The sequence below is a fragment of the Misgurnus anguillicaudatus genome, chromosome 21 (genome assembly GCF_027580225.2).
Source record: "Misgurnus anguillicaudatus chromosome 21, ASM2758022v2, whole genome shotgun sequence".
Taxonomy (NCBI): domain Eukaryota; kingdom Metazoa; phylum Chordata; class Actinopteri; order Cypriniformes; family Cobitidae; genus Misgurnus; species Misgurnus anguillicaudatus.
In genome coordinates, this window is record NC_073357.2 from 64,662,672 (window position 1) to 64,690,353 (window position 27,682).

The following is a 27,682-nucleotide window of genomic DNA, read 5'->3' on the forward strand; positions in this document are numbered from 1 at the left end:
GTGTTCTTTTATTGTAATGTAAACATTACAAAATGCCATGACAAAGTTAATTGTCTACGTTGCATTATTTCATAACGCTGTTCGTTATAATGTCACTATACATGATTATTGCTATTTATCATAATAGTTTGCAAATTGTGCATGTTTACACTATTTACAACCTCTAGGCTTATTTATGTCCTGATAATTATGTGAGATATTGACAACACTTGTCATGATAATCGCATGACATACTACAAGCAAGCGCAATAACATACAACATAGACCGCAAACAAGTTTACAAATAAGAGATTTACTTACTAGTCCATCAACAAGATCGCCAGATCAGCATCCCATCCAGTGCTGTCTTTTAGCTCACACCAACGAGTAAAAACCTGACCGAGAGGGACTCTTGTCCGGTTCCTAACGCGGTCAGATTCTCTTTTCCTACTCTTTTCCCAAAGCGCTTTCTTAACTTTTAAATCGTTTAGCCTCACGTCTCAAATTCGCACGTGCAGTTGTTGTTATAGGCTTGATCGACTTCGTGCATCGCTGCAGGAGCCGACCGCTGGATGACGTCAAAGTGCCGTCTCGGATCATTCTCGCGGTACTTTGACGTCATCCGGCGGTCAGTTCTTGCAGCGCCACACGAAGTCGAACAAGCCTAACGTGTGTGACGTCGTTGCCGTAAAGCAAGTCGTGATTCTCGTGAGATTTGTCAGGGGCGGTTCTCTCAAGCTTGCATTGCTGGTTTTGCTATCGGCGTCCTCCCCGAGCTTCAACAGGAGGATGATTCGCCCTACTATGACTTTGTTTACCACCAAAATAACTTTGAAGCTGTTATATTAAGGTAAAATAACTGCATAGTGTGTCTTTAATAACCATCCAGCGCATAGGCGAAGTGAACTGTACCAAAGAGACGGGAAAAAAGGCTTCCACAGAATGCCATAAGCCTGACACTGAGAAGTCTCTAAAAGACTTGTGGAGAACACAACCTAACATCAGGAGGTAAAAGTGTAAAAAAAATCCAGAAAAATTGAAACTTTACTCAAGACCGGAGCTACACACTGGAGCTACCACAGCTTGGGTGAGGGTATAAACCTTGTTGTCCAGGGAAAACCCAAGGTTTACGAGAGGAAACCAGATGGAGAAAAAAGGTCAAGATTGCAAGAACCTGAATCTGAAACAATTGGCCATGTCAAAGAGGTCAACAAGAATAAGGTCAGCTTCTCCGCAAGCCGCCCTGTGAGGACATACATCCAGATTAACCAATAAGGGAGGAATTAATGTGGACGAGAATTGTGTAACTGAACAAGTGCCCAAACCAGGTTTACAGACATTGGCCGGGTTAGGGGCTGATCATACCAAACACGTTTATGGCAGTTGCAAGGGCCTTTTTTAAAAGTGATCTATGGGCAGAGAGCGTATGCGTTTATGCTGTTTATGCCGAACGCCTTGCTGTTTTTGCTGCCAGCCGCAACAAGCAGTTTTTAAGGAGCACTTTGAGCAGTAAAATGGCCCACATCATTCGCGTCTTTCCATTGTCCAATCAAATGAGGAGAGAGGCAGGCCTTTCGTTGTGATGACGGAGGTTTACACTTGTTTGGATCAACCGGACTCCACTCACCCACTGTCTCCTGCGTGTTTGTCCCCCTCTCACCCTCAAACAAGGTCAGAGTGCTTCAATTTTTGATTGACAGGACAGCTGACTCGGTGGTTGCCTAGCAATTTAAAAAGCTGCGTTGCATCTTCCGTTTCAAAGCGTTTAAAACGCATTTGGTGTGATTAGTCCCTTAGGTGTTCAGAGCAGACATCACCCTGGATGACACTACCTGCACCCTGAGATTATAAATTCTAGTAAAGGTGTTAGGGGTAGCCCAACCACAGCTCTGCAAATGTCTGATAGAAAGGTGCTGTTAGCCAGCTCCCAAGAAGAGGCTATGGCCCTGGTAGAATAAGCCTGCACCCCCACAGCACATGGCAAATTCTGGGACTGGTATGCCAGAGAAATGGCATTCCCAATTCAAATAGCAAGCCTCTGTTAGGGGACAGCCTTCCTTTTCCTCAGACCTCCAAAACAGACAAAAAGCTGATCAGAAGATCCAAAGCTATGAGTTCATTCCTATTAGGTGCGGAGCACACATAACGGACATAATAGAGACGGAATTGGGTCATCATCAATAGGAAGGGCCTGGAGGTTCAATTCTCGAAAGGGAGTGGTAGGAACCTCGAGCACATAGCCGTTTCAAGGCACCTGTTGGCGGCAGAGAAATCTTAATAGAGTTGAGTGCGATCAGGATGGCTGTCTTCCAAGAGAAGGCACTGAGCTGGACTGATTGTAGAGGCTTACAAGGGGCAAATTTCATTGGCCCTTTTAAGAAAGAATCCGAGCGATTGGTCCCCCTACTGTCACTTTATCGACCCAACATTGAGTGAGTGACAGAAGGGAAACAGTTCATTAACACTTTAACTCCCCTTTTAGTTATGCACATGTTTGTTATTAAATCTGTCTATAAACAAAAATAAGGGGGAAATGGTAGCATTATCAGTCAGAAGGATGAAACTTTTATGAACCTTCATAATAAAACTAACTAACTAAAGTTCACCTAACTATATAGACACTGGTCAGTTGTGATAAACTCCCCGTAGTGGTGAACCATTGGATTTTCAAAAAGTTTCGAAATAGTTATGATGTAATGAAGCCTTGTTTGCTAAAATCATGTGGCTTAGCCAGTTGGAAACACACTCCAAACCACTGATTTGAAACCAATGATTTGTAACTGTATGATGGCTTCATGAAGCAGTCTTTCAAACTCGTCCAGATGTCAATAATTTAAATTGTACAAATATTGCCCATTATATCGACCACAGCAACATATCGGTCTATCACTACAGGCAGACAGAATTAATGAAAACTACATGAAATATAAAAGTTTTCAAGAGATTAATGTGTGTCAGAAATATCTGAAGGCTTGTATCTAAAATGCTTTTATTTCAGATATATCCAAGTGTATTTAATTCATTGTGCTATTTAAACAAGTATGTGTATCAAGATAAATATGAGTGATACTGAATGTAAAGAAAACTGATTGTAATCGGTTTCTTAATAGAAAGATGTCAACATCATTCATTCAGAGTTACACACTGAACTCATTACTCACCCGTGATGTTGAGCGTTACAACTTGACTGTCATATGATTTATCTCCACTCACATAACAGTGAAATACACCTGCATCACCAATCCTGAGATTCTCCAACCTCAGCGAGACGTCTCCATCCTTTAGTCCATTAGACTGAACGGACCGCAGGGTCAGAGAGCTTCGGTTCCTGTACTGTTCCTCCTGGGTCTCCTGAACCTTTCCATCATGATAGAGGAGAACAGGAAAGTTGAATTGTTCAGGGAGATACCAGCGAATCTCCAGAGCTTCAGTGTTTATTGGAGGAGATGTCCAGCAGGGCAGAATGACTGAAGATCCCAGCTGACCCACAATCGGACCAGGAGAAACCTCAAGATTGAATGAGTCACCTGAAAACAACAGAGAGTATGAAACAGATTGAAACTTCTATACAGTCAAAACAAAACACATTGGGACAGACTTTTGGGGGCGAGAAGAGGAATGAGGCAAGGGATGAGGATATCAACAGAGAAACTAAGAAGCTTGTGTTGGATCACGAAAATAAAAGATTTTTTCTTGACCAAGAAAAAAAACGAAACAAACTATTTCATGGTGGGAACTAATATTTTTAAAGTTGAGACAGAGAGTGCCGAAGTCATCAGAGAGCCTAACGTTAATTAAAACTGCCAAGACATGTCGTATTGAGGAAAACCTTTGCTGGGAGAAGCCTCACTTTATGTGTGTTTTTCATGCCAACAATGTTAATTAAATGATCAAATGCATAATTGCTCTTATTTTCACCAGAAAAAAATGTGGCTACTAGAAATGCTGATTAGCCAGCCACATTGGCTGGTGATCAAAAGAGTTAATTTAGAACCCTGATCATGACACCATGGGCCCTATCAGACACCTGGCGGCGCAATGCATGCAATGTGAGACGCAAGTGTTTTTTGCTAGTTTTAGCCCGATGCAGTTGTCATTTTCACATTCAGCGCAAAGTTGTTTAAATAGCACATGCTTTTGCGACTATTTTTGCGGCCATGGGCGTTCTGGCTTGAAAATAAGGTTGGTTCAGGTGCATTGTTGACAGGTGCCATTTAAATACACTACACCATTGACCAACTAACCTGATCTAACATATTCCTAACTAATTTAACTCACTTATATGTTTTGCAACTCCACCGAAAGTTTTGGATCAGTCCAACTTGCGAACAGAGGCAGAAGATTTGGGAAGAGTCCACTTGTAAGAGACGACAACGCGCGCTTGCTTATTACACACATGGACATGCAGCTGCACACAACATTTTTAAATATGAAAAATTAAAGGATTAAAATGTAAAAGATTATTATTGAGTCTCTTGAGCACATAATGAGAACAGATTACAGGACTTTAGATGGCATGAAGCTGAATTCAGCTGGCAGTAAAGCTGCTTCATCTGTAGTCTTGTAAGCAGATCTTTTTGCTTTAAAAACTGCTTATATTGCATTTATTTAGTTTGTTTAATGCTGCCCCATGAATTAGTTGTATTTGATGAATTGGACCTTTAAATATGTTGAGATGAGAACCTTTTGAAGTAATATTTTTCATAAACAATCAGGGCGCTGTTCCAGCGCTGAAACGGTTCTCAACAAGTCTGTAAATTCTTTATCTCTTGCTTGTTACAAATAAAGTATTTTCACTTTTGCAAACCTTTTTTTTTTGCATATTTGTAAATTAGTCTTAGCAAAACTTTTTAATATTACAGTGATCATACATCATACTTTATCAGCAATTAAAGCACTGCTTATTTTACTTACTCATTACTAAAATAACAACTTTTAAAGAGAACCAAAGCTTTTATTACACAAATAACCATTTTAATAAATAAAACACAACACATTTCTTTTCTAACTTCAATCTTAAACTGGTTTTCTTCATCCGCCATGTAAGTAGGCAAACCACCTTGGCGCGAGCGCAACTGACTTTTAAAGGGGATGGGAGACAAGACTCTCATTGATTTATTGTACGTTATGCCCAAAACACACCCATTACTCATTACAAGAATAGGAACAACAGTTTTAGACTGTTTGCCAGGCGCACAAACCATTTTTCCCATAGTTCCCATAGCAAAATTGAATTTGGACACATCCTTTAGACTGTGTGCCGTGCGATTTAGACCATGCTCTTAGATCGTTATAATAGGGCCCCATATGTTAGATGTCCAACTATGTTAGTTGAACAGTTATGGTTAGAAGCATAGTTACTTGTTAGTATGACATGAAGATGCGAAGATTGATCATGCTTTTGAACAAAATAATCAAGCAACATGAAGGGCATTTTGTAACCGTCATTCAATATATACAAAGTCCTTTTCATGTCTTTTAGTTTGTAAACTGAATCAAAGCGCTAAAAACTGTGCATGTGTGCAGATCTATGAGCTTTAAAACCCTGAAGAATCCTGAGTGACATAGAATGAAACTTGTGAACGAATAAAATATCTTGAAATTAAACAACAGAAAACTAAAACACGACAACAAGGCAGTCTTTAGATGCAAATATATTTACAGCAATAATCTGACACCATAAAATTATGTTCCCATAACGTTGCACACGTACAAAATAATATTTAAAAATTTAGAAGCCAACAAACACTTTCGTGTTTTCCCTATTTAAAGACTGTTACATGAGTATTTACACCAGTAAGTATGGGGGCACAAAATAAAGCGTGACAATTTTTAAATTGGATAAAATAAGAACTATATTGGATGGGGGAAGAGCACTTAGTTTACAGCACTTGGACCTAGAGGTTTAATATTGCATTAATATTGACCTAAGATTGAGTGAGATGGGGAGTAGTCAGTAGTGATGATGTTAATGCACCAGAGGTCCAAGTGCTGTAAACTAAGTGCTCTGAAGTGAAGAGAGATCGTTTTGGGGAGGGGAGGAGATTTGCATTTTTGATTAAAGATTATGAGCACATACAATTTTTTTTAAAATAATGAAGCTCACAGATAAGTCATTTGTTAAAGGATTAGTCCATTTTCTTAAAAGAAAAATCCAGATAATTTACTCACCACCATGTCATCCAAAATGTTGATGTCTTTCTTTGTTCAGTCGAGAAGAAATTATGTTTTTTGAGGAAAACATTGAAGGATTTTTCTCATTTTAATGGACTTTAATAGAGCCCAACATTTAATACTTAACTCAACACTTAACAGTTTTTTACAACAGAGTTTCAAAGGACTATAAACAATCCCAAGCGAGGCATAGGTGTCTTGTCTGGCAAAACGATTGTCATTTTTGACAAGAAAAATAACAAATATACACTTTTCGTAATGCGCCAGGTGACCCCACGCAATACGTCATGAGGTCAAGAGGTCACAGAAGACGATTGCGAAACTCCGCCCCAGTGTTTACAAGTGTGTTGAAAGAGGACCTTTCCGACGTTGTTGTATGTCAACTGATACTAATTAATGTACTTTGTGTCAGTTTATTGTTTAAAATGGTCCGCAAATGTGTGTTTTATATATGTAACACGTGACCTCCCTACGTCACCACGCATTTACGTTAGGTCACGCTGGACCGGACCTTGACAAAAAGCTGTGGTTCAAAAGAGCATACATGTTATATTTTTCTTGTCAAAAATGACAATCGTTTTGCTAGATAAGACCCTTATGCCTCGTTTGGGATTGTTTATAGTCCTTTGAAACTCCGTTGAAAAAAACTGTTACGTGTTAAGTATTAAATGTTGGGCTCTATTAAAGTCCATTAAAATTAGAAAAATCCTGCAATGTTTTCCTCAAAAAACATAATTTCTTCTCGACTGAACAAAGAAAGACATCAACATTTTGGATGACATGGTGGTGAGTAAATTATCTGGATTTTTATTTTAAGAAAATGGACTAATCCTTTAATAATACCACAATATATATATATATATATATATATATATATATATATATATATATATATATATATATATATATATATATATATATATATATATATACTCCTAACCCTAACTCTTATATACTATTGGGGTATGTGAAAAAACTGTACTGTAGGATCTTTTCTAGTATCTAAGCATTTTACTACAAAACAACACTGAGGCATATAACAGATGTAGGCTACATACAACAAAATGCGATTTGGTAGCATGCAAATAAAAATAAAACACATTACACTGAGAGAGAGAGATCTTAATTCCACCTTAATGTTTGTTACTATTGTGTATTGTGTTATTGTAGCCTATGTTTCATACTACTTTGGCAATATTGTAAGTGACACATTCATGCCATTTGTGCCTTTATTTTTCTTTCATGTGTGTGTGTGTGTGTGTGTGTGTGTGTGTGTGTGTGTGTGTGTGTGTGTGTGTGTGTGTGTGTGTGTGTGTGTGTGTGTGTGTGTGTGTGTGTGTGTGTGTGTGTGTGTGTGTGTTTATTTTCTTACCTGCAGCGTCTACTAATATCGTCTTCAGAATAATAAAGCACAACACACCTATAAAATATAAAATACATCGCGTCAGATTACGAAGCGTGCGCGTGATTTACACACAGACACCTCACATTCATTCATCGTGTAAATATACTCACTAGAACAAACACAGAAATCTCCTCCAGATGACATCTTCAATAAAATAACAGATTTATCTATAATAGAGATATCTGAGATGACCGCAGATGTGTAAAAACCCCAACGCGTTTTACTTTCACTTTTAAAATCACACAGTACAGTGACGTGGACCTTTAGCCTATAATATATGCATACCAATAAATAGACACTAACAGTTATATTGACTGTACTGTACGTTACGTCAGCGGCACCGCCCTAATACACCAGAGGAGATGAGACATTATTTTTCTGTTATTTGTCATGTATTGTGTAGAGATGTCATATTGTATTACAACATATACAAAAAATATACAGTATCACATGATTTCTTTATATTGCCTCTTATAGTAATGAACTTAATTTCTGTAAATATTTATCAGTTTTTTTTATAAATATTTTTAAATAAAATCAATCTGAAGGTTATAAAGTGTTTTCAGTTATGAGATGAATGAAGGTTATTGGCCACACCCCCTCATGTTTTAATCTGGACACTTTAATCTGTCTGAAGGATTCCTGACGCTGATCGTCTGTGTGCTGTTGATCTTTAAGTTTCATCCTCCGGCTCCTGTGACTCTTTAGGGTAAGAGGACTCATTTAATAAATCAACTTTAACAGTTTAATATTTACAATCAAGTACAACACTTCACTTAAACTGAAAACATGGTGTGTTTGTTGAGTGTATGTTTAGTATATAATTTGACAATAAAAAATATTATATAATAAAGATATTTATCAGTACAAATACAGAATTTTTCTTTTGCTGTTAGTTAGATAACTGATGAATCAAACTGGTTTTAAATTGTTGTTTATTCTTCTGTTTTATACAATAATACAATTAGAGAGCAACTATTAAGAATAACATTCATTATGAATATTTAAACATAATAATAAACTAACAATCTTTGTGACTATTGATTCTTTATTGCTTGTATCTCCAGTATGGCACAGAGATCAGAGACGGTGTCATCTACAGACAGGTATGAGAATCACACTCACAATAAAACATACAACAAGATACAAAACTTTTCACCTTTTCAAAAACTATTTGTACCTAAAAGTGCAAACTGGTACCTTAAAGGTACATCTCTTTATCCCAGTGACAACTGTTTTTTGTTTTTCTGAGACTCAAACATGTTAGAACAGCTTCATCTTGAGTTATTTACTGTAGATTTGCACATCTGTACATTTTCTTATGACAGCATTAAATCCAGTCAGTCAGCTGACACAGCCCATAAATCTGCCCTCCGTAAGACAGCGTCCAGTGAGACGAACAACAAGACAAAGAGCAAGAAATCAAACGAGGACGCCATGAACAAGGTTTACACCAACCTGCTGAACAATGTTTTTGGACAGGTGTGTGTTCCTCTATAATGAATGAAACTAATAACTTTTACTTTATATATAAAACAAGAATCTTCACACAGATCTTTGACACACAATCACTTTAATTAGCTCTGAAAACAGTCATCATGTGTGTTAATATAATTATGAAGTCTTACACGGTTAGAAAAAATAGTCAAAATATGTACCTCAGTGTGTGTGTGCGTGCGTGCGTGTGTGTTTGTAAGTATAACGTCTCTTAAACCGTATGTAAACTCCATCTAATCCTCTTAATGGAGGTAATAATAGCTGATGATGAGGATTGAGTGTCACTCTTGATTTACAGTGATGTGTTCAGTGCAGGAGATTAAAGGTGAAAGATCATCATTAACATGTTTTGTGTTCTCAGGAGAGAGATTTATCTCAACCTGAACTGGACGGTGAGTCATTTACTGCTCAGATCATTCACTCTGTCTGTCTGTATGTGTCTGTCTGTCTCTCTGTCTCTCTCTCTCTCTCTCTCTCTCTCTCTCTCTCTCTCTCTCTCTCTCTCTCTCTCTCTCTCTCTCAATTCAATTCAATTTCAATTTAAAGAACTTTATTTGCATGATTGTGTCACTTACAATATAGACAAAGAATTATACACAAAACAAGAAACATACAATAACACAATAGTAGCAAATATTAAGGTGCAATTAAGCTAAGGTGCTGGGTGATGAAGTACAACTGCAAATAAAATAGAATCAGAGGATATTTACAGTACAGTCTTTGAAATATAAATATTTGAAGTATACAAATGTACATTTACGGAGGCACATGAGAGGTAAAATAAAAGTACTGTACAAGATCAGGGCTGTAGATTATTTCTGATGGTGTGTAACTGATAAATGAATTTAGCAGCAGCTGATGGGTGTCTGTCTTCCCCCAGTAACATCTTCATTTGATCTGAATCTGAAGAGCTATGAAACTCTGGTACGAGCTTTGAGATTTTGTCAAAGTGTTTTTCTCTAAGCTCTTTATATTTACCACAGTAAAGGAGAAAGTGTGTCTCTGTCTCGATCTCATCACTGTCACAATGGACACAGATTCGCTCTTCTTTTGGGAGCCATGTTTGTCTGTGTCAGTCTTTCTGTATTGCCAGACTGTGATCACTGAGTCTGTATTTAGTGAGGATTCGTCTCTGTTTTACATCTCTAACAGTGGAGAGATATTCTGACAGACTGTATTTTCTGTTTAGTGCGCGATAACATTCTAGTTTACTTTGGTTTTTACTTTCATTATCCCAATGATCCAAATGTTTGGGGACTTTAATATCAATTGGATGGATAAAAGAGGTAAGACAAAACTAAAATTAACTATGGAAAAATTTAAATACAAACAGATGATCGATAGACCCACACGAATTACCAAAAGGAGTGAAACAATTATAGACCTGATTTTTACAAATAGGCCAGAGAGAGTAACAAAAACATACAGTATAATCTTATTACTGGCCTTTTAGATCATAACATGACACTGATTATAAGAAAGCTAACTAAAAAGTGCTTAGTTTATCATAATAAAATTGAAAATCAAATTTTAACATCTGGAATTCCTAAGTTAAAAGTAGTTGAATTTGAAAAAGACTTGAAGGAAGCCAACTGGGGAAGGGTAACTAAAGAGCCCAATAAAGAACATAGTGCAACAACTTTTGCTTCTATCATTCATGACATAATTAGCAAGCATACAAAAACCTGGAAAAGTAAACCTAGGAAAAAGTCTTTGCCATGGTTTAACAGTGACATCCTTCAGCTTATCAAGGAGCGGGATCTTGCTCTTAAAAGGTCCCTATTGACTAAAATCAACAATGATCATCTTATTTACACTAGTTTAAGGAATAAAGTAGTGTCTGAGCTACGGAAAGCCAAGACTAATTATTTTCATAAACTTATTGAAGAGGCCAATGGCAACAGTTATAAACTGTGGCAACACATAAATAGTCTAACCAACTTAAGTAAGCAAAAGCACTCAAAGATAAATTGTCTTAAAGTATGTGATAAACACACTAACAACAATGAGTTAATTGCAAATGGTTTTAATAATTTTTTTATTGAGTCTGTGCAAGAATTAGCAAGAAATTTTAAATCAATTGAGTTAACCTGTGAAGAACTTGATAATGATCACACAAACTCTTTTTACATAAAATAAGTGTCACAGGAAAAAGTTAAAAAAGTGATTGCAAGCATGAGTAACTCCATGGCACAGGATAACCATAATTTAAATAATACATTTATCAAGAAATACCAGAGTTGTCTATTGGAGCCAATTACATACATATTTAGTTAAGTTATCAATTCAAACAAACAGGTTCCCAGATAGTTGGAAAACAGCAATAATTACTCCAGTTTATAAATCAGGAGATAAGGACTAGGCCTATTGCTATCCTCTCGGTAGTTTCAAAAATTCTAGAGAAGATTGTAGCAGAGCAATTAAAGGAGCATTTAGAGCATAACCAACTGCTTTATTCACAGCAGTTTGGATTCAGACAAAAATACTCCACAGAATCTGCGAACTGTTATTTGCTTGAGAAGATCAAAACTTGTCTGGATAGAGGATATGTTGTAGGGGCAGTGTTCTTGGATCTAAAAAAGGCCTTTGATACTGTGGGCGACAATCCGAAATCCAAATTTGTCGGCCGAGAGGCTGAGCAGGGGAAACTATTGCCAGACGCGCTTCCTGATCTTCAATGATAATGAATCCAAAGATTTAGTTGTATAGATTTATTTGCGTGAGAAACAAACAAGGTTATGTATCCAATACATTCCATAATTATTTCACTTGCATATGAAATCGTGCCCGAACAGCATTAGATTGCGTTTGTATAGCGGTCAACAAAAATAAAACTTCCCCAGTCACCCCCTCTCTCCCCTCGTGAACTACACAGGTGAACAGATGATATGCTTTACCTCTTCTAGGTCATTTGGATCTTCCGCCACCACCAGGTGCTTTAATTACCGTAAGTGACCAAAAAAGGTGTTGAGAATAATAAAACCCATTCCTAGCGCTTACATTCCGGCCCCTAATTATTACAGTTATACATGGTAATAATTACACATACATTACCTATGCAGGGGAAGAAAAACAGGTTAAATTATTTATAGTCCATCATATAAAGTTAATTGATCCTTGGTCCTCCTCTCGAAAGGAAAAAAAAAACTGTAGTCCAATCAATGCAAAAAAATAGTCCAATCAATTCAGTCAAAATCAAGTACAACAATCAGAATTCAGCTGACTCCTGAAGAAGGCAGATCTTGGTTACGGGCCTGCATATACGGCTAGTTTGGGTCTTTATCCAGACTTGTCTCACGAGTCCTCTTCTGTCTGGCACCACTTCAGTTATCCTTCCAATGACCCAGGAGTTGCGGGGCGCGGAATCATCTACTACAAGAATGATGTCTCCAGGAATGAAATTCCGCTTGATCTTTGTCCATTTTTGTCGTTCCTGCAGTTGTGGTAGATATTCCTTAGTCCACCTTTTCCAAAACAAGTCCGCCATGTATTGAACTTGCTTCCATCTTCGCCGTGCATACATGTCCTCTTTCTGAAATAGCCCAATAGGTAAACATGGTTTAGTTTTAAGAAGCAGAAGGTGGTTCGGAGTTAGTGCCTCTAGGTCATTTGGATCTGTGGATTCCTTGGTTATGGGTCTACTGTTGAGAATTGATTCCACTTCGCAGAGCACTGTGTGAAGTGCTTCCTCATCCAGACTTTGTGTCCTCAAGGTAGAGTTAAGGACCTTTCTGACAGAACGAATCAACCTCTCCCATGCTCCTCCATGATGTGATCCTGTGGGAGGGTTGAAGGTCCATTTTATTCCTTTTAAAGAGAGTGCATTATTGATCTGTTCCAAGTTCCATCCTTCAATGGATCGTCTCAACTCACGCTCTGCGCCGACAAAGTTGGTGCCATTGTCTGATCTCAACTCTTTGACCTGTCCTCTTCTTGCGATAAAGCGTCGCAATGCATTAATGCAAGAATCTGTGTTCAGTGATGAGGCAACTTCAATGTGTACTGCTCTTATCACTAAACATGTGAAGATAACTCCGTATCTTTTTACAAGACTCCTACCACGCTTGACCTCAAACGGACCAAAGTAGTTGACTCCAACATGGCTGAAGGGAGGTTCTTCTGGAGAAAGTCTGTCTTTAGGTAAGTCTGCCATCTGCTGTTGCCCTGCAGCTCCATGTAGCCGCCGACACACCACACATTTTGCCAAAATTTTCCTTATGGAACCACTAACGCCAGGGATCCAATATTTCTGCCGTAGTCTTGACAACATATAATTTCTACCTCCATGACCAACCTCTTGATGAATATGTCGTAGAATGAGGTCAGATATATGAAGGTCTTTAGCTAATATGGCAGGGTGTTTCGACTCTTCAGGCATGGCAGCTTTACTCAACCGTCCTCCAACTCTTAGCACACCATCTTCCAATATTGGATTGAGCTTATATAGATGACTGTTTCCTTTAACACTACTTCCCTTTTGGAGCAGGGAGAACTCTTCTGAGTACCTTCTCTCCTGACAAAACCTAATTATTTCAATTTCAGCTTCTCTAATTTCTCCCAATGAGAGATAACCACTACAGAGCTTATTCTTGAAATCACACGCATACTTGGTGAGAGCATCTTCCCGTTGAATTGCATCTGACACAGGCGGAGTAGGATGTTCAGTGGTCTTCTTCATTCTCCTAAGATTCAAAAACAAAGCCTTGAATCTTCGGACCCAGCCCATCACTCTTGTTAGGCGTGTCCAAGATGAGGTGCGATTGATCAAACAAGTCACAGCATCATTTTCATCCTTTATTGCGGAAACTCCAATTGCAGATGATACCTTGACCTCAGGGTCTCCAGGTGGAAGGTCTTGTAATTCATCTGGGTTAACAGGCCAGTCTTCTTCTGACTGCAAGAGAAATGAGGGACCAGAAATCCAAGTTTCATTGTTTAGGAATGGTTCCACCCTTGCACCTCTAGAGGCAAGATCTGCTGGATTGTGTGTGGTGTTCACAAATCTCCATTGAGATGCATTAGAAACCTTGAGAATCTCTGAGACCCTGTTTGCCACAAAGATACGAAATCTTGAAGTTTCATTCTTAATGTATTTTAATACAGAGGTGCTATCTGTCCAAAAAACTGAATCTTGAAGCTGTAGTCTCAGCTCCTTTCTCCACAGTTTATCCATACGAGCTGCTACAACAGCAGCTATCAACTCCATACGTGGGATAGTAACAGGCTTTAAAGGTGCCACCCTGGATTTTCCCATTATGAAAGCACTGTGTATCTGAGAGTGTTCATTACGCAGCAGCAAATAGGTGACAGTACCATATCCTTCCTCACTTGCATCGGTAAAATGATGCAACTGAGCGGTGGCAGCTTTTCCAAAGTTCAAAGGTTTTAAACATCGTCTGATGCTGAAGCCTTCCAAGTGATGAAGCTCCTTCAACCAGTCTATCCATTCCTGGGCAACTGCTACTGGTATGAAGTCATCCCATCCTAGCTTGCTCCGACAAAGGTCCTGAAGAATTCTTTTAGCTGTAAAAACCACAGGCGCTAGGATCCCCAGAGGGTCGTAGAAAGAGCTGACAGTTGAAAGGATCCCTCTGCGAGTCAATGGTCTCTCCTGAATAGTTATGCTGAACTTAAAGGTGTCAGACTGGATGCACCAACGCACACCCAGTGCTCTTTCAACAGGTAGTGAGTCATGGTCCAGATCCAAATCTTTAACTTCTTTTGCTCTCTCCTCCTCAGGTATTGAGGCCAACACACTGCGACTGTTGCTTATCCATTTCGTTAGATGAAAGCCACCCCTGGCACAGATGGATTTAAGGCCTTTATAGAGGGATATAGCTTCCTGTTCTGAGACTACAGAAGCAAGGCAGTCATCCACATAGAAGCTATACATAATGGTCTCAATCACTTGCTGGCTGAAGAAGTCTTTATTGTCTTCTGCACACCTCCGTAAAGCAAAGTTAGCGCAGCTTGGAGAAGACGTTGCCCCAAACAAATGGACAACCATCCTGTACTCCTCCAAACGTTGACTGAAGTCTCCACTGGACCACCAAAGAAATCTCAACAGGTCTGCATCCTCCTCAGGTACTTGAACCTGATGAAACATTGCCTCGATATCAGACATCAAAACAACAGGCTCTTTCCTAAACCTGGTCAGGACTCCAGTCAATGAACTAGTCAAATCCGGACCATTCAGTAGTTGTGCGTTGAGTGATATGCCTTGAAATGATGCTGCACAATCAAAGACAACTCTGATCTTTCCTTTCTTCGGATGGTATACCCCATGATGTGGGATATACCAAACCTTACCATCACTGCGGTCCAGATCTGTGGTTGGAACTCTCTCTGCATAGCCACTGGATATAAGGTTATTCATGAAAGCAGTATAGTCCTTATGGAATAATGCATCTCTGATAAACCTTTTCTTCAGGTTAAGGATGCGTTGTTCTGCAATGTTACGGTTGTTAGGCATGCTTATCTTTCTGTCCTTCAGAGGTAAAGCAATATTGTAATGACCATCAACTAATTTCACAGTATCTTTAGCCATTTCTAAGAACCTACAGTCATCCCTTGAAAGTCCTAGCTGTTCCTCCTGACTGCATTCTGGAAAGTCTGTCTTGAATTGTTGTTTCCAGAGTTCATCAAGTGTTACAGCAGAAATTCTGTTGATGGTAAATGTAGACTCAAACATATCAGATCCATCACAACATTCTCCACCAAGAGGTCCATTTACAGTCCAACCAAGCATTGTCTTGATGGCATATGGCCCTTCGTCCACACTCCGGATAATTTCAAGTGGTTCCAAAGCTCTGGGCACATTCATGCCTATCAGAAGCTCCACATCTGTATTTATCTCAGGCAAGTACACATGTTTCAAATGAGGCCATTTATGCAAATCTTCCTGCCGTGGGATGTTACTCCTATTCACAGGCATCTTAGGTTGTGTGAAGATATCTGGCATTTCACAGTACCAATCACTATCTAATCCAGCCACTTCCAAGTTCGACACAATACAACTGTCCACAATTCTCTCTTGGCCCATGGTGCGCAAAAGAATTTTTGTTTTCCTCCCAGAGAGATTCAATCTATCCATCAAACCCATTGTGCAGAAGGATGCTGAACTGCCCTGATCCAAAAAGGCATAGGTCTCCACTATCCTTTGCCCACTCTTTGATTTAACTTTTACTGGAACAATGGCAAGCTTAAAATCTTGTTCGCCGGCCCCAGTAAGACCACTGGTTTGGACTGCAACCAAAGAACTGCCCACTGCACTCTCTGTGTTGTTCCTACCCTTTTCTTCTTCTGCTTCCTTATCTTTGCGATGGATATGAAGCATACTAGGGTGACTTAAGCCACATGTTTTGCAAGAAAGACGTTTCCTGCACTCCTTACTGATGTGACCAATACACAAACAGCCAAAACAAACTCCCAGCCTTTTCAGGATTTCAATCTTCTCACTTTGGGCTTTCTTCTCAAGCTGAGTACAAAACTCCAGCATGTGTTTACCTTTACAGTACAAACAAGTCCTTTCAGGTAAATGTACATCTTTAACCTTATGTTCTGTTAGTGTCTTTTCGACTGTAGTAGCAGTAGTGGCAAAGCTACTTCCTTTAGCCCCTGAACGTAGTGATTTTATCCTGCTGCCTTCTTTATTTGCCACCAACACTGGTACTTCCTGTAGATTTCCAAACAAAGGATCTGTCATGATCTTCACTTGTCGCTCCATAAAAGTCACAATATCAGCAAACATAGCTCTCCGACGATGTGTTTCCTGGATGTTACACGATACTGTTCGCCATTTATCCCTCAGCTTGTAGGGTAATCTTTTAATCACAGTAATCATAATGGCAGGTGTATTCAATTCACACAGACTATGAACCTCTTCCATGGCATTGCAACATCCACGCAAGAACAAACTGTATGCATGTAAAGCTTTTCCATCTTCTGGCTTAATCACTGGCCATGAAGAGACCTTATCCAAATAGGCAGATGCTATCATATGCTCGTTTCCAAAATGTTCATGCAGTAAAGTCTTTGCTTTTACATAGCCTGAACCGTCAGTTAAATGTTGACAGCTCCTAACAAGCTGTTGTGGTTGCCCCCTGGTGTACTGTTCCAGAAAATGCAGTCTATCTTCAGCATTATCAGTCTTTACCTCAATTACTTGTTCAAAAGACCGCATGAAAGCATGGTACTGTAGAGGGTCACCATCAAATATTTGGATATTTCTTTTAGGAAGCGATAAAAGACATTGCTGTTGTACCAACATTGATGTTATCTCATTCTGTTTTTTCATTATAGACAACATATGGTTCTGGTCACTATTAATGTTTGTGAGAAATTATGCATGGACATCTCCAGGATGAGACGCTGGAGGCGTTGTTGTATGTGGTACTGTGCTCCGTCTCATAAGCTCTGAGGGCCTCTGCTGGCAATGGATGGTATTGTCTTCCCTTTTCTGTCTTGGCCTTCCACACTGTAAATCATCCCTTCCAAGTTGTGGAACAAAAGTCTCTGCATCAATGTTAAGAGCTTCAACTGTTCCTCCCCTCTTCTCAAAATATGACTCCATGGCATTAGACCGATGAGAAACAGCACTTCGCACACCAGATCCAGAGGTCCTTAAGACATTCACTTTAGCCACTGATGCAGCTATATCGGCTTTAAGCTGAAGTTGTTCCTTTTGTTGTCTTAGTTTCTCTTCCTGCACCTCAAGAGAATGTTTTTCTTTCAGCAAACTTTGACGGGCAAGCAGAGCAGCCATTTCAGCCTCTGCTCTTAGACGTGCAGATGAAGTAGTAGAAACATTTGATTTTGAACCTTGTTTTCTACTGCTTAGGTTTGATATACTGTCACATGGCAATATGTCATCATGTTGAAAAGATGGATGGAGTTTCGGTTTTGCGTCTTCATGAATCTGAATCACAATTTCATCCCCTGACAAAACTTCCTGATGATGACACTCAATATTATGAGTTAACTCTGAACGAGGCATTTTAATTTCTGAAATCCACATTTTGGCATCCTCAATAAAGCCTTCACTGTATTCAATGATGCTTGTGAACCATGCATTTTGTCTCTCTTGTTCATCAGGAGGGATTAAAGGCATCAACGATTTGTGTAATGTAGTGGCATTTTCAAACAATCGCAGCACAACATCAAACTGTGCTTCAAATTGTGAAGCATTTTGATCATCTCTCATGAGCCTTTTGAGAGACAATATCTGACTCTTTAAGTTGCTTACTTCCTTTTTACGTTGCTTTTGAATCGACTCAATCCTGTTTGCCAGAGCCTTTTCAGTCAACGTAATTTTCCTTTTCTCCATATTAGATGAAGTTGAATCAACCGTTAATCCATTAATTTTGTACATACAGTCAAACGCAACTGAACATCGCAGTATGAATCCAACATAAAGCCAACAACAGCAATAGCCACAGCAATTACACGCAGGCACGATACAATAACCAACGCATTGAAACCACACCGCACACACATAAGTCAGCTGTCTGCTCCAAACACACAACCGATCAGCGGCGATTCACCCGCTTCAAACCGCAACACAATACTTCAACAAGTGTCAGTAACCCGTTCAAAAATATCTTCCAAAACAAGCCATTACACAGTAAAACGCAGGTTACATACCACCACAGTTTGTGCGATGCTTCTCTTAGACCATTCTCTTCCAGATCCGTGTGTGTGTCCGATGATCCAGTTTCTCATTGAGTAGAGGTTTCTTTTCCAAGTTTTTTGTAAAGTTTTTGTTGACAAAATGTGGGCGACAATCCGAAATCCAAATTTGTCGGCCGAGAGGCTGAGCAGGGGAAACTATTGCCAGACGCGCTTCCTGATCTTCAATGATAATGAATCCAAAGATTTAGTTGTATAGATTTATTTGCGTGAGAAACAAACAAGGTTATGTATCCAATACATTCCATAATTATTTCACTTGCATATGAAATCGTGCCCGAACAGCATTAGATTGCGTTTGTATAGCGGTCAACAAAAATAAAACTTCCCCAGTCACCCCCTCTCTCCCCTCGTGAACTACACAGGTGAACAGATGATATGCTTTACCTCTTCCGCCACCACCAGGTGCTTTAATTACCGTAAGTGACCAAAAAAGGTGTTGAGAATAATAAAACCCATTCCTAGCGCTTACAGATACTGTTAACCATAATGTTTTACTTAATAAATTAAAGCAATTTAAAATGTCGCCTGAAGCTTTGAAGTGGCTGAAATCATACCTGGAGGGTAGACAGCGGTGTGTTAGGGTTAATGGGGCGAAGTCTAGTACGCATACAAACGGAATGGGTGTGCCACAAGGATCCGTGCTTGGTCCATTACTGTTCACAATGTACATTAATGACCTGCCGAGCTGCTGCCCAGATGTCAATTGCCAGATGTATGCGGATGACACTGTCATCTATGTGTCTACTAAAACAGTGGTTCTCAAACTTTTTCAGCGTGCGGCGCGCCTTGTGTACAGTGCATTTCTTCGCGGCCCCCCCCACAAAGAAAATTTATAACAAATTTGTTCTAAAATGTAACATTTTACCTAAACAAAACATAGAACATTATTCAAAGTAGTTCTGTTTTTTAGTAGCCTTATATATTTTTTTGGTTTAAATACATAGAATTCATGATAAATTCATGTATTTTATAAAATTTTATAAAACTGGGGCCCCCCTGGCACCATCTCGCGGCCCCCCTGGGGGTCCCGGCCCCCAGTTTGAGAACCACTGTACTAAAACACCTAGCCTGGCAGGCGAGCACCTGACCCAGGCTTTATTAGGCATTTTGGAATGGCTTGAGTTATCCCACCTAACACTTAATGTAAAAAAACTGTGGCTATATGTTTCTCCATGCGAAACAGGCCTGATCATGATGTATTTGAGGTCAGGATTAAGGACAAAAGTAGTGAGTGAAGTGAAGTACTTAGGGATTATTTTGGATAAATGTTTAAAATTTGAGAGTCAGGTTAAATATATTTGTAATAAAGTTAAACCAAATTTAAATTGTTTTCGTTTTATCAGACGGAACCTGTCATATCAAGCTGCAAAATTATATATGCATGCAATGATTTTTTCTCATCTCTCATATTGCATCACATCATGGTCGCAGGCTTCCTCAACCACTATGAAACCCATATTTTCAATATACAAGCAAACTATAAAAATCATGGATCAGAAACCACTAAAATGGCACAATTGCCGTATTTTAAGGAAACACAACCTTTTCTCATTTGAAAATTTTAGCAATTTTAGTATTTTAAGATTCTTTTTTAAATGTCTAAATAATCATGTGTCAGAATTATTTTCTGAAGTGGCCATCAGGCGTCAGAGTTCTCACAGAGCGATAACACGAGCCTCTAGCTGTGGTGATTGTTTGGTCCCAAGATGCAAGACTTCTTTCTGTCAGTCTGCTCTATCTGTAAAGGGGGCCAAACTTTGGAACACTTTACCCACTGAGCTAAAACTAGAAACTAATAGTAAAACTTTTAATCAAGGTCTTAAACAATGGCTTAAGTCTAAACAACAGTGCTTACATGAATAGATTTTAAATAATTGATCACTTGTTCATGTTATCTTTTTTCTGTGTTTTATTTGCTCTTTATATTGAATAGGCTTGCATTTATCTTTATTTTTTATTTCCTTTCTCTTTCTTTGTTTTCTTTGTTTCTAATTGTTCTACATTTTAAAAGTCGCATATGGACAAGTGTTGCGAATTAGCACTCGTGCTAAAATACTTAAACAATGCATCTGGTTTGTCCAATGTAATTGTTATGTCCATATTAAATAAATTGTTATCTATCTATCTATCTAAATATAAAGTTTGACTTTCTTTAATGATTTGGTTTATTGTGGTTTGTTTGCGTTCATTAGTGCTGGTCTGGAGTCTTAGAGCCAGTTGACAGATGGGACTGGTTTTAGGTCTCTTCTCTTGGGTTTTAAGGGTTTCATACTGAAGTGTGTTTGGGGGACTTGAGTTTAAGTGTGACCAGAATTTAAGGGAGCGTTTTTGGATGTGTATTATTAGGGGATATCTGCCTAGTTCAGCCCTGCATGCATTAGTAGGTGTTTTTCTCTGAACTCTTAAAATATTTCTACAGAATTCAGCATGCAGGGATTTCATTGGATGTTTGTCTCATTTGGAGTAATCTGTTAGGCATTGTGGACCCCAAACCTCACAACCATACAGAGCTATGGGCATTATTACACTATCAAATATTTTACACCAAACTGTAGCAGGAATGTCTGTTTGTTTAAATTTGCCTTTGATGGCATAAAATGCTCGTCTAGCTTTCTCTTTAAGTGCATTTATCGCGAGACCAAAACCGCCTGATGTGCTGATTTTTAACCCGAGATAGTCGTAGTGTAAGGTGTGTTCTAGTGCAGTGTTTCCTAGAGTAAATGTATATCTGTTATCCTGTAATCTTGCTTTTTTCTGGAAAATCATAATTTTGGTTTTTTTTCAGATTGACCGCCAGGGTCCAGTTTTGACAGTATTTTTCCAGCAGGTCCAGGTGTTGCTGTAAACCTTGTGCAGTGTCTGACAATAGCACCAGATCATCTGCATACAGAAGAGCTTTAATCTCTGAGTTGTTTAGGATGAGACCGGGTGTGCTGGATTGTTCCAGTAAAGGCCACTACACACTGGTCAGACAGACTCCAACAGACTCCAACAGACGCGTCTGTTGGAGTCTGTCTGACCAGTGTGAAACCCCTGTTGGCAGTTGTTGGATTAAAGTCAATGAGACTTTAGAATGTGGTTGTCTGTTGGTGTCTGTTGGGTCTGTTGGTGTCTGTTGGAGTTGGTAGTTGTCTGACCAGTGTGAACTGGCCTTAACACTGCTAACTCATTAATATATAAGTTAAACAGAGTTGGACTCAAGTTACAGCCCTGTCTCACCCCACGCCCTTGACTGAAAAATTCTGTTCTTTTGTCACCGATTTTAACTCCGCACTTGTTTTCTGAGTACATGGATTTAATGATGTCATATACTTTTCCTCCTATGCCTGATTGTAGAATTTTATAGTATAAGCCGTCGTGCCATATCGAGTCGAATGCTTTTAAAGTCAACGAAACATGCAAAAACTTTGCCTTTGTTTTTATGAGGAACGTGTTGATTGACTAGCGTCTGTAGTGTGTAAATGTGGTCAGTGGTGCGGTGGTTTGGTAAAAATCCAATCTGACTTTTACTTAAAACGTTGTGTTTGGTAAGGAAGGCCTGAATCCGAGCATTTAAGATACAACAGAAAGTCTTCCCTAGATTACTATTTACACAAATGCCTCTGTAGTTATTGGGGTCAAATTTGTCTCCGCTCTTATATAGCGGGTGTATTAAACCTGTACTCCAGGTTTCAGGAAAGTGTCCAGTTTGTAGGATTAAATTAAAAATTTTGCATTGCTGCAGGACTGTGTTTCAACATTTCTGTTCTGATGTTGTCTAGACCGCATGCCTTTCTGGGTTTTATTTCTTTAGTGCTTCTTTTAGTTCTTCTAAGCTAATCGGGTAATCTAAAGGGTTTTGGTTGTTTTTAATGATGGATTCCAATTGTTTTAGTTTAGTTTGTACGTTTTTTTGATCAGGTGTAAGACTATCTGAGGAGATTTCCCTGAATAGGTTTTTAAAATAGTCTTTCCATAATTCTCCATTTTGTATGGGTATGTCCTGGTTTTGTTTTTTGTTTAGACTATTCCATTTTTCCCAGAATTGATTATTATGAATTGAGTCTTGGATTTCTTTGAGAGTATAATTGAGGTGTTGTTGTTTTTTGTAGTGAATTGTATTTTTGTAATCCCTGAGTGCTTCGCAATAGTTTTGTCTGATTTCTGGTTTGTGTGGATCTCTGTGTTTTTGGTTGGAGAGTTGTCGGAGACGTTGTCTTTTACTTTTACATTCATTATCAAACCAGATTTCATCTCCAGATTTTACTTTAGTTTTTTTGTCTGTACGGAGTAGGTTCGCTTTGATTGCGCATCTTTCATAAATATGATTTATGTGTTGTACTGCAGCATTTACCTCGATTTTACTAGACATAAACTTTGTTATTTGGAAATGTCTTTGGAGCTGACTGCGTTAATAAATTCGGGTTCAGAGTTTGGGGACCATTTAAATGTTGGGTTCATTTTGGTCAAATTGCAGGGCTTTTGTTCGCTTCTATAAGTTTGTTGTGTTCTCTTTATAAACACGTTAATTTGACAGTGGTCTGATAAGGTAGACTGTGGTCTGACTGTAAATGCTCGTAATAGGGAGGGGTCTAGGTCTGTAATGGCATAGTCAACAACACTAGCACCAAGAGATGAGCAGTATGTGAATCGACCTAAAGAGTCACCTCGGATCCTACCATTAAGCATATATAAGCCCAAACCTCGACAGAGACACACCAACTCCCTACCATTTTTGTTGACTGTACTGTTAGGGTTGTTTCGTGTTGTAGTAGTGGGAATGAGATGCATGTTTGTTTTCAGTATATGATTATTCCCATGAGTGTCTATAATGTCCAGTTCTGAGCCTGTCCGGGCATTAAAGTCTCCACATAACAGTACATTTCCTTCAGCCTGAAAATGGCTGGTTTCCATCTGAAGCTGATCAAAGAGATTGTCCTTGTAGTATGGTGATTCTGATGGAGGTATGTAGGCTGCACAGATATAAAGGTCCTTATCGCAGTCTATGATGCCTCTTTTGAGTTTAAGCCAGATGTGTGTTGAATCCTTCTTCTGTACAAATAAGTCATTTTTTAAAGTCTCTTTGTACCAAACGATAATGCCACCAGAGTCTCTTCCACGTTTCATGTTGTGGTTCTTTAGTGATGACAATATAATTTCTATGTATCCCGAAGGGCAGCGAGTGTCAGTGTCCGATCTGCACCATGTTTCTTGTAGAATAATGATGTCCTGATTTTTCATATTTTTTAGGAACTCTGTTTTTAGAGTTTTGGCCCCTAATGTTGAGGAGTAGAGGCCTTGTATATTCCAAGAGCTTATAGTAAAGGATGCCATTGTGAGGTAGAAATAGGTGTTTTGGTAGACCAGTTGCCTTACGCTCTCTCTCTCTCTCTCTCTGTCTGTCTGTCTGTCTCTCTCTCTGTCTGTGTCTGTCTGCCTATGTGTGTTTATGTCATCATTGTTCTGCAGATATGAGTGGTACAGTTTTTTACACTTAAATGATAAATACACACATAAACCTCAGGACAGATCTGCACAACTGCAAGCACATTCTCAGACTCACACTTATTGCAAAACTATACAGTGTAAGACAATTTCCTGAATAAATATAGCACCTCCCCAAAGGATACTGCATGGGGGCAACGTGAGTGCTCGGGAAAGCAACTCTCTACGATTCACAGTGGACTTCCCACTGAGAAACATTTGGGTTTCAAAGACACACCTTTAGGGTGTCATACATTTGTATTCTTATTGTCTCAAAGCAAACTGTATATGAAATACTACATGCACAAAGAATCTAAAATCTGTATCTTATTTGTTTTTCATTGAAATATCTCATTGCAAGTGGTTACAATGGTCTCACCCATATAACAACAGAATACAATGTTAAAGTATATGTGAAACTTCATTCAATGTTAATAGACACCTCCCATTCCAAGCATAAACCAATCACCCACTGTATACAGATTAAGGACAGCCCTTAGTTTTGCAACAACCAATCAGTACCAAATTCCTGTATGCTTTGTTCTCTGGTTATTTAAGGAGATGTGTAGAAGATTTAGGCGGGACTTTCAATATCTAGAAATGCACCCCATGATGCTGTATCTTTGATATAGCATCATGTATTTTTATTTTATTTTGAGGAATCTGTAACCAGATCTTCATCTCCTCACCAGGTATGCAATGGTTCTTCGTTTGTTTTGTATTTGAATTGGAATGTAAATTGGCTTCTGAATTATGTTTTCCTTACCTGGTTAATAAATTGTTATGTTTGGATTTATTCTGCGGCTACGAAAGTTATTGACATGATTAGTAAATTACGATGTATCCTTGTTTCCGCAACGTCTGAAAATCAGGCTAGTACCGGAACAAAATCCCAGACTAGATGGCATAGTAGTACATCAGCGGAGGATTTTGGAGATCCGACTAGCACTTGGCGCTAGTTTAAGTTAAATTAGATGCGTGGAGGCTAATTTCCTGTTTAGAGTAACATGTAAATGTTGTCTGACCACTCTAAATCAGACGAGCCTCAACCTCTGGTTATTTCAATATTAATCTATCTAAGTTGCATATTAAATTATGTCACGATTATACAAAGCTATCATTGGAGAAGACGGTCAGTTTGTTTTATGATAGTGGTCGTGAGCCTCTGGTTAGAAACAAATATTGTAATAATTAAGTTGCACCTCTATGGGGACTAAATAAAGTATGTTCAGATATGAGCACGCATAAAAGGCGGCCTTCTGAACATATGGTCAAACCTCTAGCAGCGACCAAGCCTGATTCGGTTGTGATCGTGGGCCCGCATGATTATTAAATATTAATAAACGGCCGGTGCGTGAGTCCAAAGCGACATGAGTAGCCGAATGAACGGATGCAATAACAAGTAGGGCTAAACAAGAATAACCAAACATCCACCCAAATTCTGTAACTGTTAAAAGTAATCATCAATCCAATTAATATTAACATTATCTTGGAGTCAGATAATAATACAAAATTGCATAAATGCCAAAACGTCACTTGCAAGCGCCGGAAAAGACTGAACGCGCTACTACCCTTTGTTTGGATTCCGTCGTTGGGCCAAACGGATGGACGGGGCCACATTTTGCCCCTTACAACAGTGTTTTACAAAACACTAAACACTGCACCTAGTTGATCAAACACATGTGAAGGGATGACGCTCAAGCTTTGTGTTTCACCCCTCATCTCTTCTTTTTGTCTCAACAAAGGTTTTTGTTTGTTTGTTTGTTTATATTTTATATTATATTTAGTATTATGTTCTGAATTTCAGTGCAAACTTTATAAATGGTTGTATGTATTGACTGATTTTGACATGTGAAGAGAAATAAACATGTAGAGTGTACAGTAGTGCTGTTGTGATTGTTCAACATATTTACACACTTTACTCTTACAAAATCAATGAATAATTCAAAGCAGACTATATCACTGGAATATTAGAAGTGTTATTAATGTTTAAGATCAAACACTTCACTGTGATCAAACACAATCTGATGAATCATGTGAAAAAGTTTTGTTTTTGAATGAAGTGCTACTTGTGTGTATGAATTGTGTTTTGACAAAATGAGCCTTGATTTAAAAAAAATTGTAATAAATGTTGTGTACTGTGATGTGTTGTGTTTTCCAGAGTTGTCTGAAGCATTTAAGGAGTTTGATTATGATCAGGACGGTTACTTGAATTATAAAGATCTGGCAGAGTGCATGAGGACCATGGGGTACATGCCAACAGAGATGGAGCTGCTGGAAATCATTCAACAAATTAAAATGAGACGTGAGATCACTGTGTGCATGTGCGCATATATGTGTGTGTGTATGTGTGTGTGTGTGTGTGTCATTCAGTGTTGTTTTGTTGTGTTTAGTTGGGGGTCTGATGGATTTCGATGACTTCTGTGAGTTGATGGGTCCCAGGATGATGATGGAGACAGCAGATATGTTGGGACTCAGAGAACTCAAATGTTCGTTCAGTCAGGTCAGTCAGGTCATACAGTACACACGTGTGTTTCATTTGAACATGCTATAATAAATTAATAATAAATATAAATCTTCAAGTTTTCTAATAAATAAAGATTTTATGTTAATAATGTGCTCTGATGTTATCTCTGTTTCAGTTCGACACAGATGGAGATGGGAAGATCTCTCTGGATGAGATGAAGGAGGCGGTGAAGACTTTGTTAGGAGAGAAACTGAAGAAGGGAGAGCTGGAAGACATCTTGAAGGAGTTGGATCTTAATGGTGATGGGACGGTGGACTTTGATGGTGAGGAGATCGACACACAACACATTTATTTTAGATCATATTACAGAGACTTCATTGACTTCTTGTTTTTTATAATGACATTTTAATGACACACGACTCTTTACATTATTATTAAGATGTTTTTTAAGTATGTGTTTATATATTTGGTTGTGTGGACTAAACAGCATTTTAACTCAACATTTGCTCAAAATCTAACCCAAACCTACAAACTGCAATGAAGATGATATTATCAATCATTTGTGTAATGTCAGACATATTGTGTAACTGTGACCGTCTGTTTTCTTCTAGAGTTTGTGATGATGTTGTCGGTGAGATAAATCTTCATCATCTCTCATTCATCCACTCCTTCTTCTGATGATGATGATGATGATGATAATGAGATGTCAGTCAGCAGGTTGATGTTATAACAGTTATCTTGTAATTCTGTCTTATTCCTGACAACTCCTAATCAACTCTTTTAGACACTTTTCTGAATGATTGGTTACCAACAAAAGTGTACCAGTGTATGTTTAATATAAAGACTGTAAATGTGTATCATAAACATCAATAGGCCTTTGTACATAATGAAGTATGTTTTACGGTTTGTTAATAAACAGCAAATAACTGAGAAAGGGTGAGAATGATTTTATTAATCTAAAAGTGAATCAAAAGCCAGGACTAGTCTTAGTTAAATTAAGATCTTTA

The 27,682-nt window shown here is 38.6% G+C and overlaps 2 protein-coding genes across 4 annotated transcripts in view; one reads left to right on the plus strand and one right to left on the minus strand.

The window, feature by feature from the left end:
* cabz01076234.2 overlaps positions 1 to 7,921 on the minus strand; it is a 42,799-nt gene extending 34,878 nt beyond the window's left edge. For 2 of the 3 annotated variants that reach the window (XM_073859626.1, XM_073859625.1), the window contains exons 1-3: positions 7,669 to 7,921; positions 7,526 to 7,573; positions 3,141 to 3,506 (exon numbers count right to left, since the gene is read on the minus strand). In XM_073859626.1, coding sequence (XP_073715727.1) covers positions 3,141 to 3,506; positions 7,526 to 7,573; positions 7,669 to 7,702 — 448 coding nt within the window. In that variant the 5' untranslated portion in view covers positions 7,703 to 7,921. The remainder of the gene's footprint in view (positions 1 to 3,140; positions 3,507 to 7,525; positions 7,574 to 7,668) is intronic. The other variant, XM_055218380.2, reaches the window with a different exon arrangement.
* A 211-nt stretch (positions 7,922 to 8,132) lies between these two features.
* Positions 8,133 to 27,630, plus strand: LOC129453983 (calcium-binding protein 2). The gene is made up of 8 exons (XM_055218414.2): positions 8,133 to 8,267; positions 8,626 to 8,664; positions 8,887 to 9,040; positions 9,417 to 9,447; positions 26,370 to 26,513; positions 26,602 to 26,711; positions 26,851 to 26,998; positions 27,287 to 27,630. The coding sequence occupies exons 2-8, from the start codon at positions 8,627 to 8,629 to the stop codon at positions 27,313 to 27,315; spliced, it is 654 nt and encodes a 217-aa protein (XP_055074389.1). The 5' UTR covers positions 8,133 to 8,267; position 8,626; the 3' UTR covers positions 27,316 to 27,630.
* The last annotated feature ends 52 nt before the right edge of the window (positions 27,631 to 27,682 follow it).

Excerpts from the sequence above, each read along its gene's own strand:
- LOC129453983 (XM_055218414.2), top strand. The coding sequence starts at position 8,627 with ATGGCACAGAGATCAGAGACGGTGTCATCTACAGACAG. Across the intron at positions 8,665-8,886 it reads ACGGTGTCATCTACAGACAG|CATTAAATCCAGTCAGTCAG; the intron begins GTATGAGAATCA and ends TTCTTATGACAG. Across the intron at positions 26,999-27,286 it reads TGGGACGGTGGACTTTGATG|AGTTTGTGATGATGTTGTCG; the intron begins GTGAGGAGATCG and ends GTTTTCTTCTAG.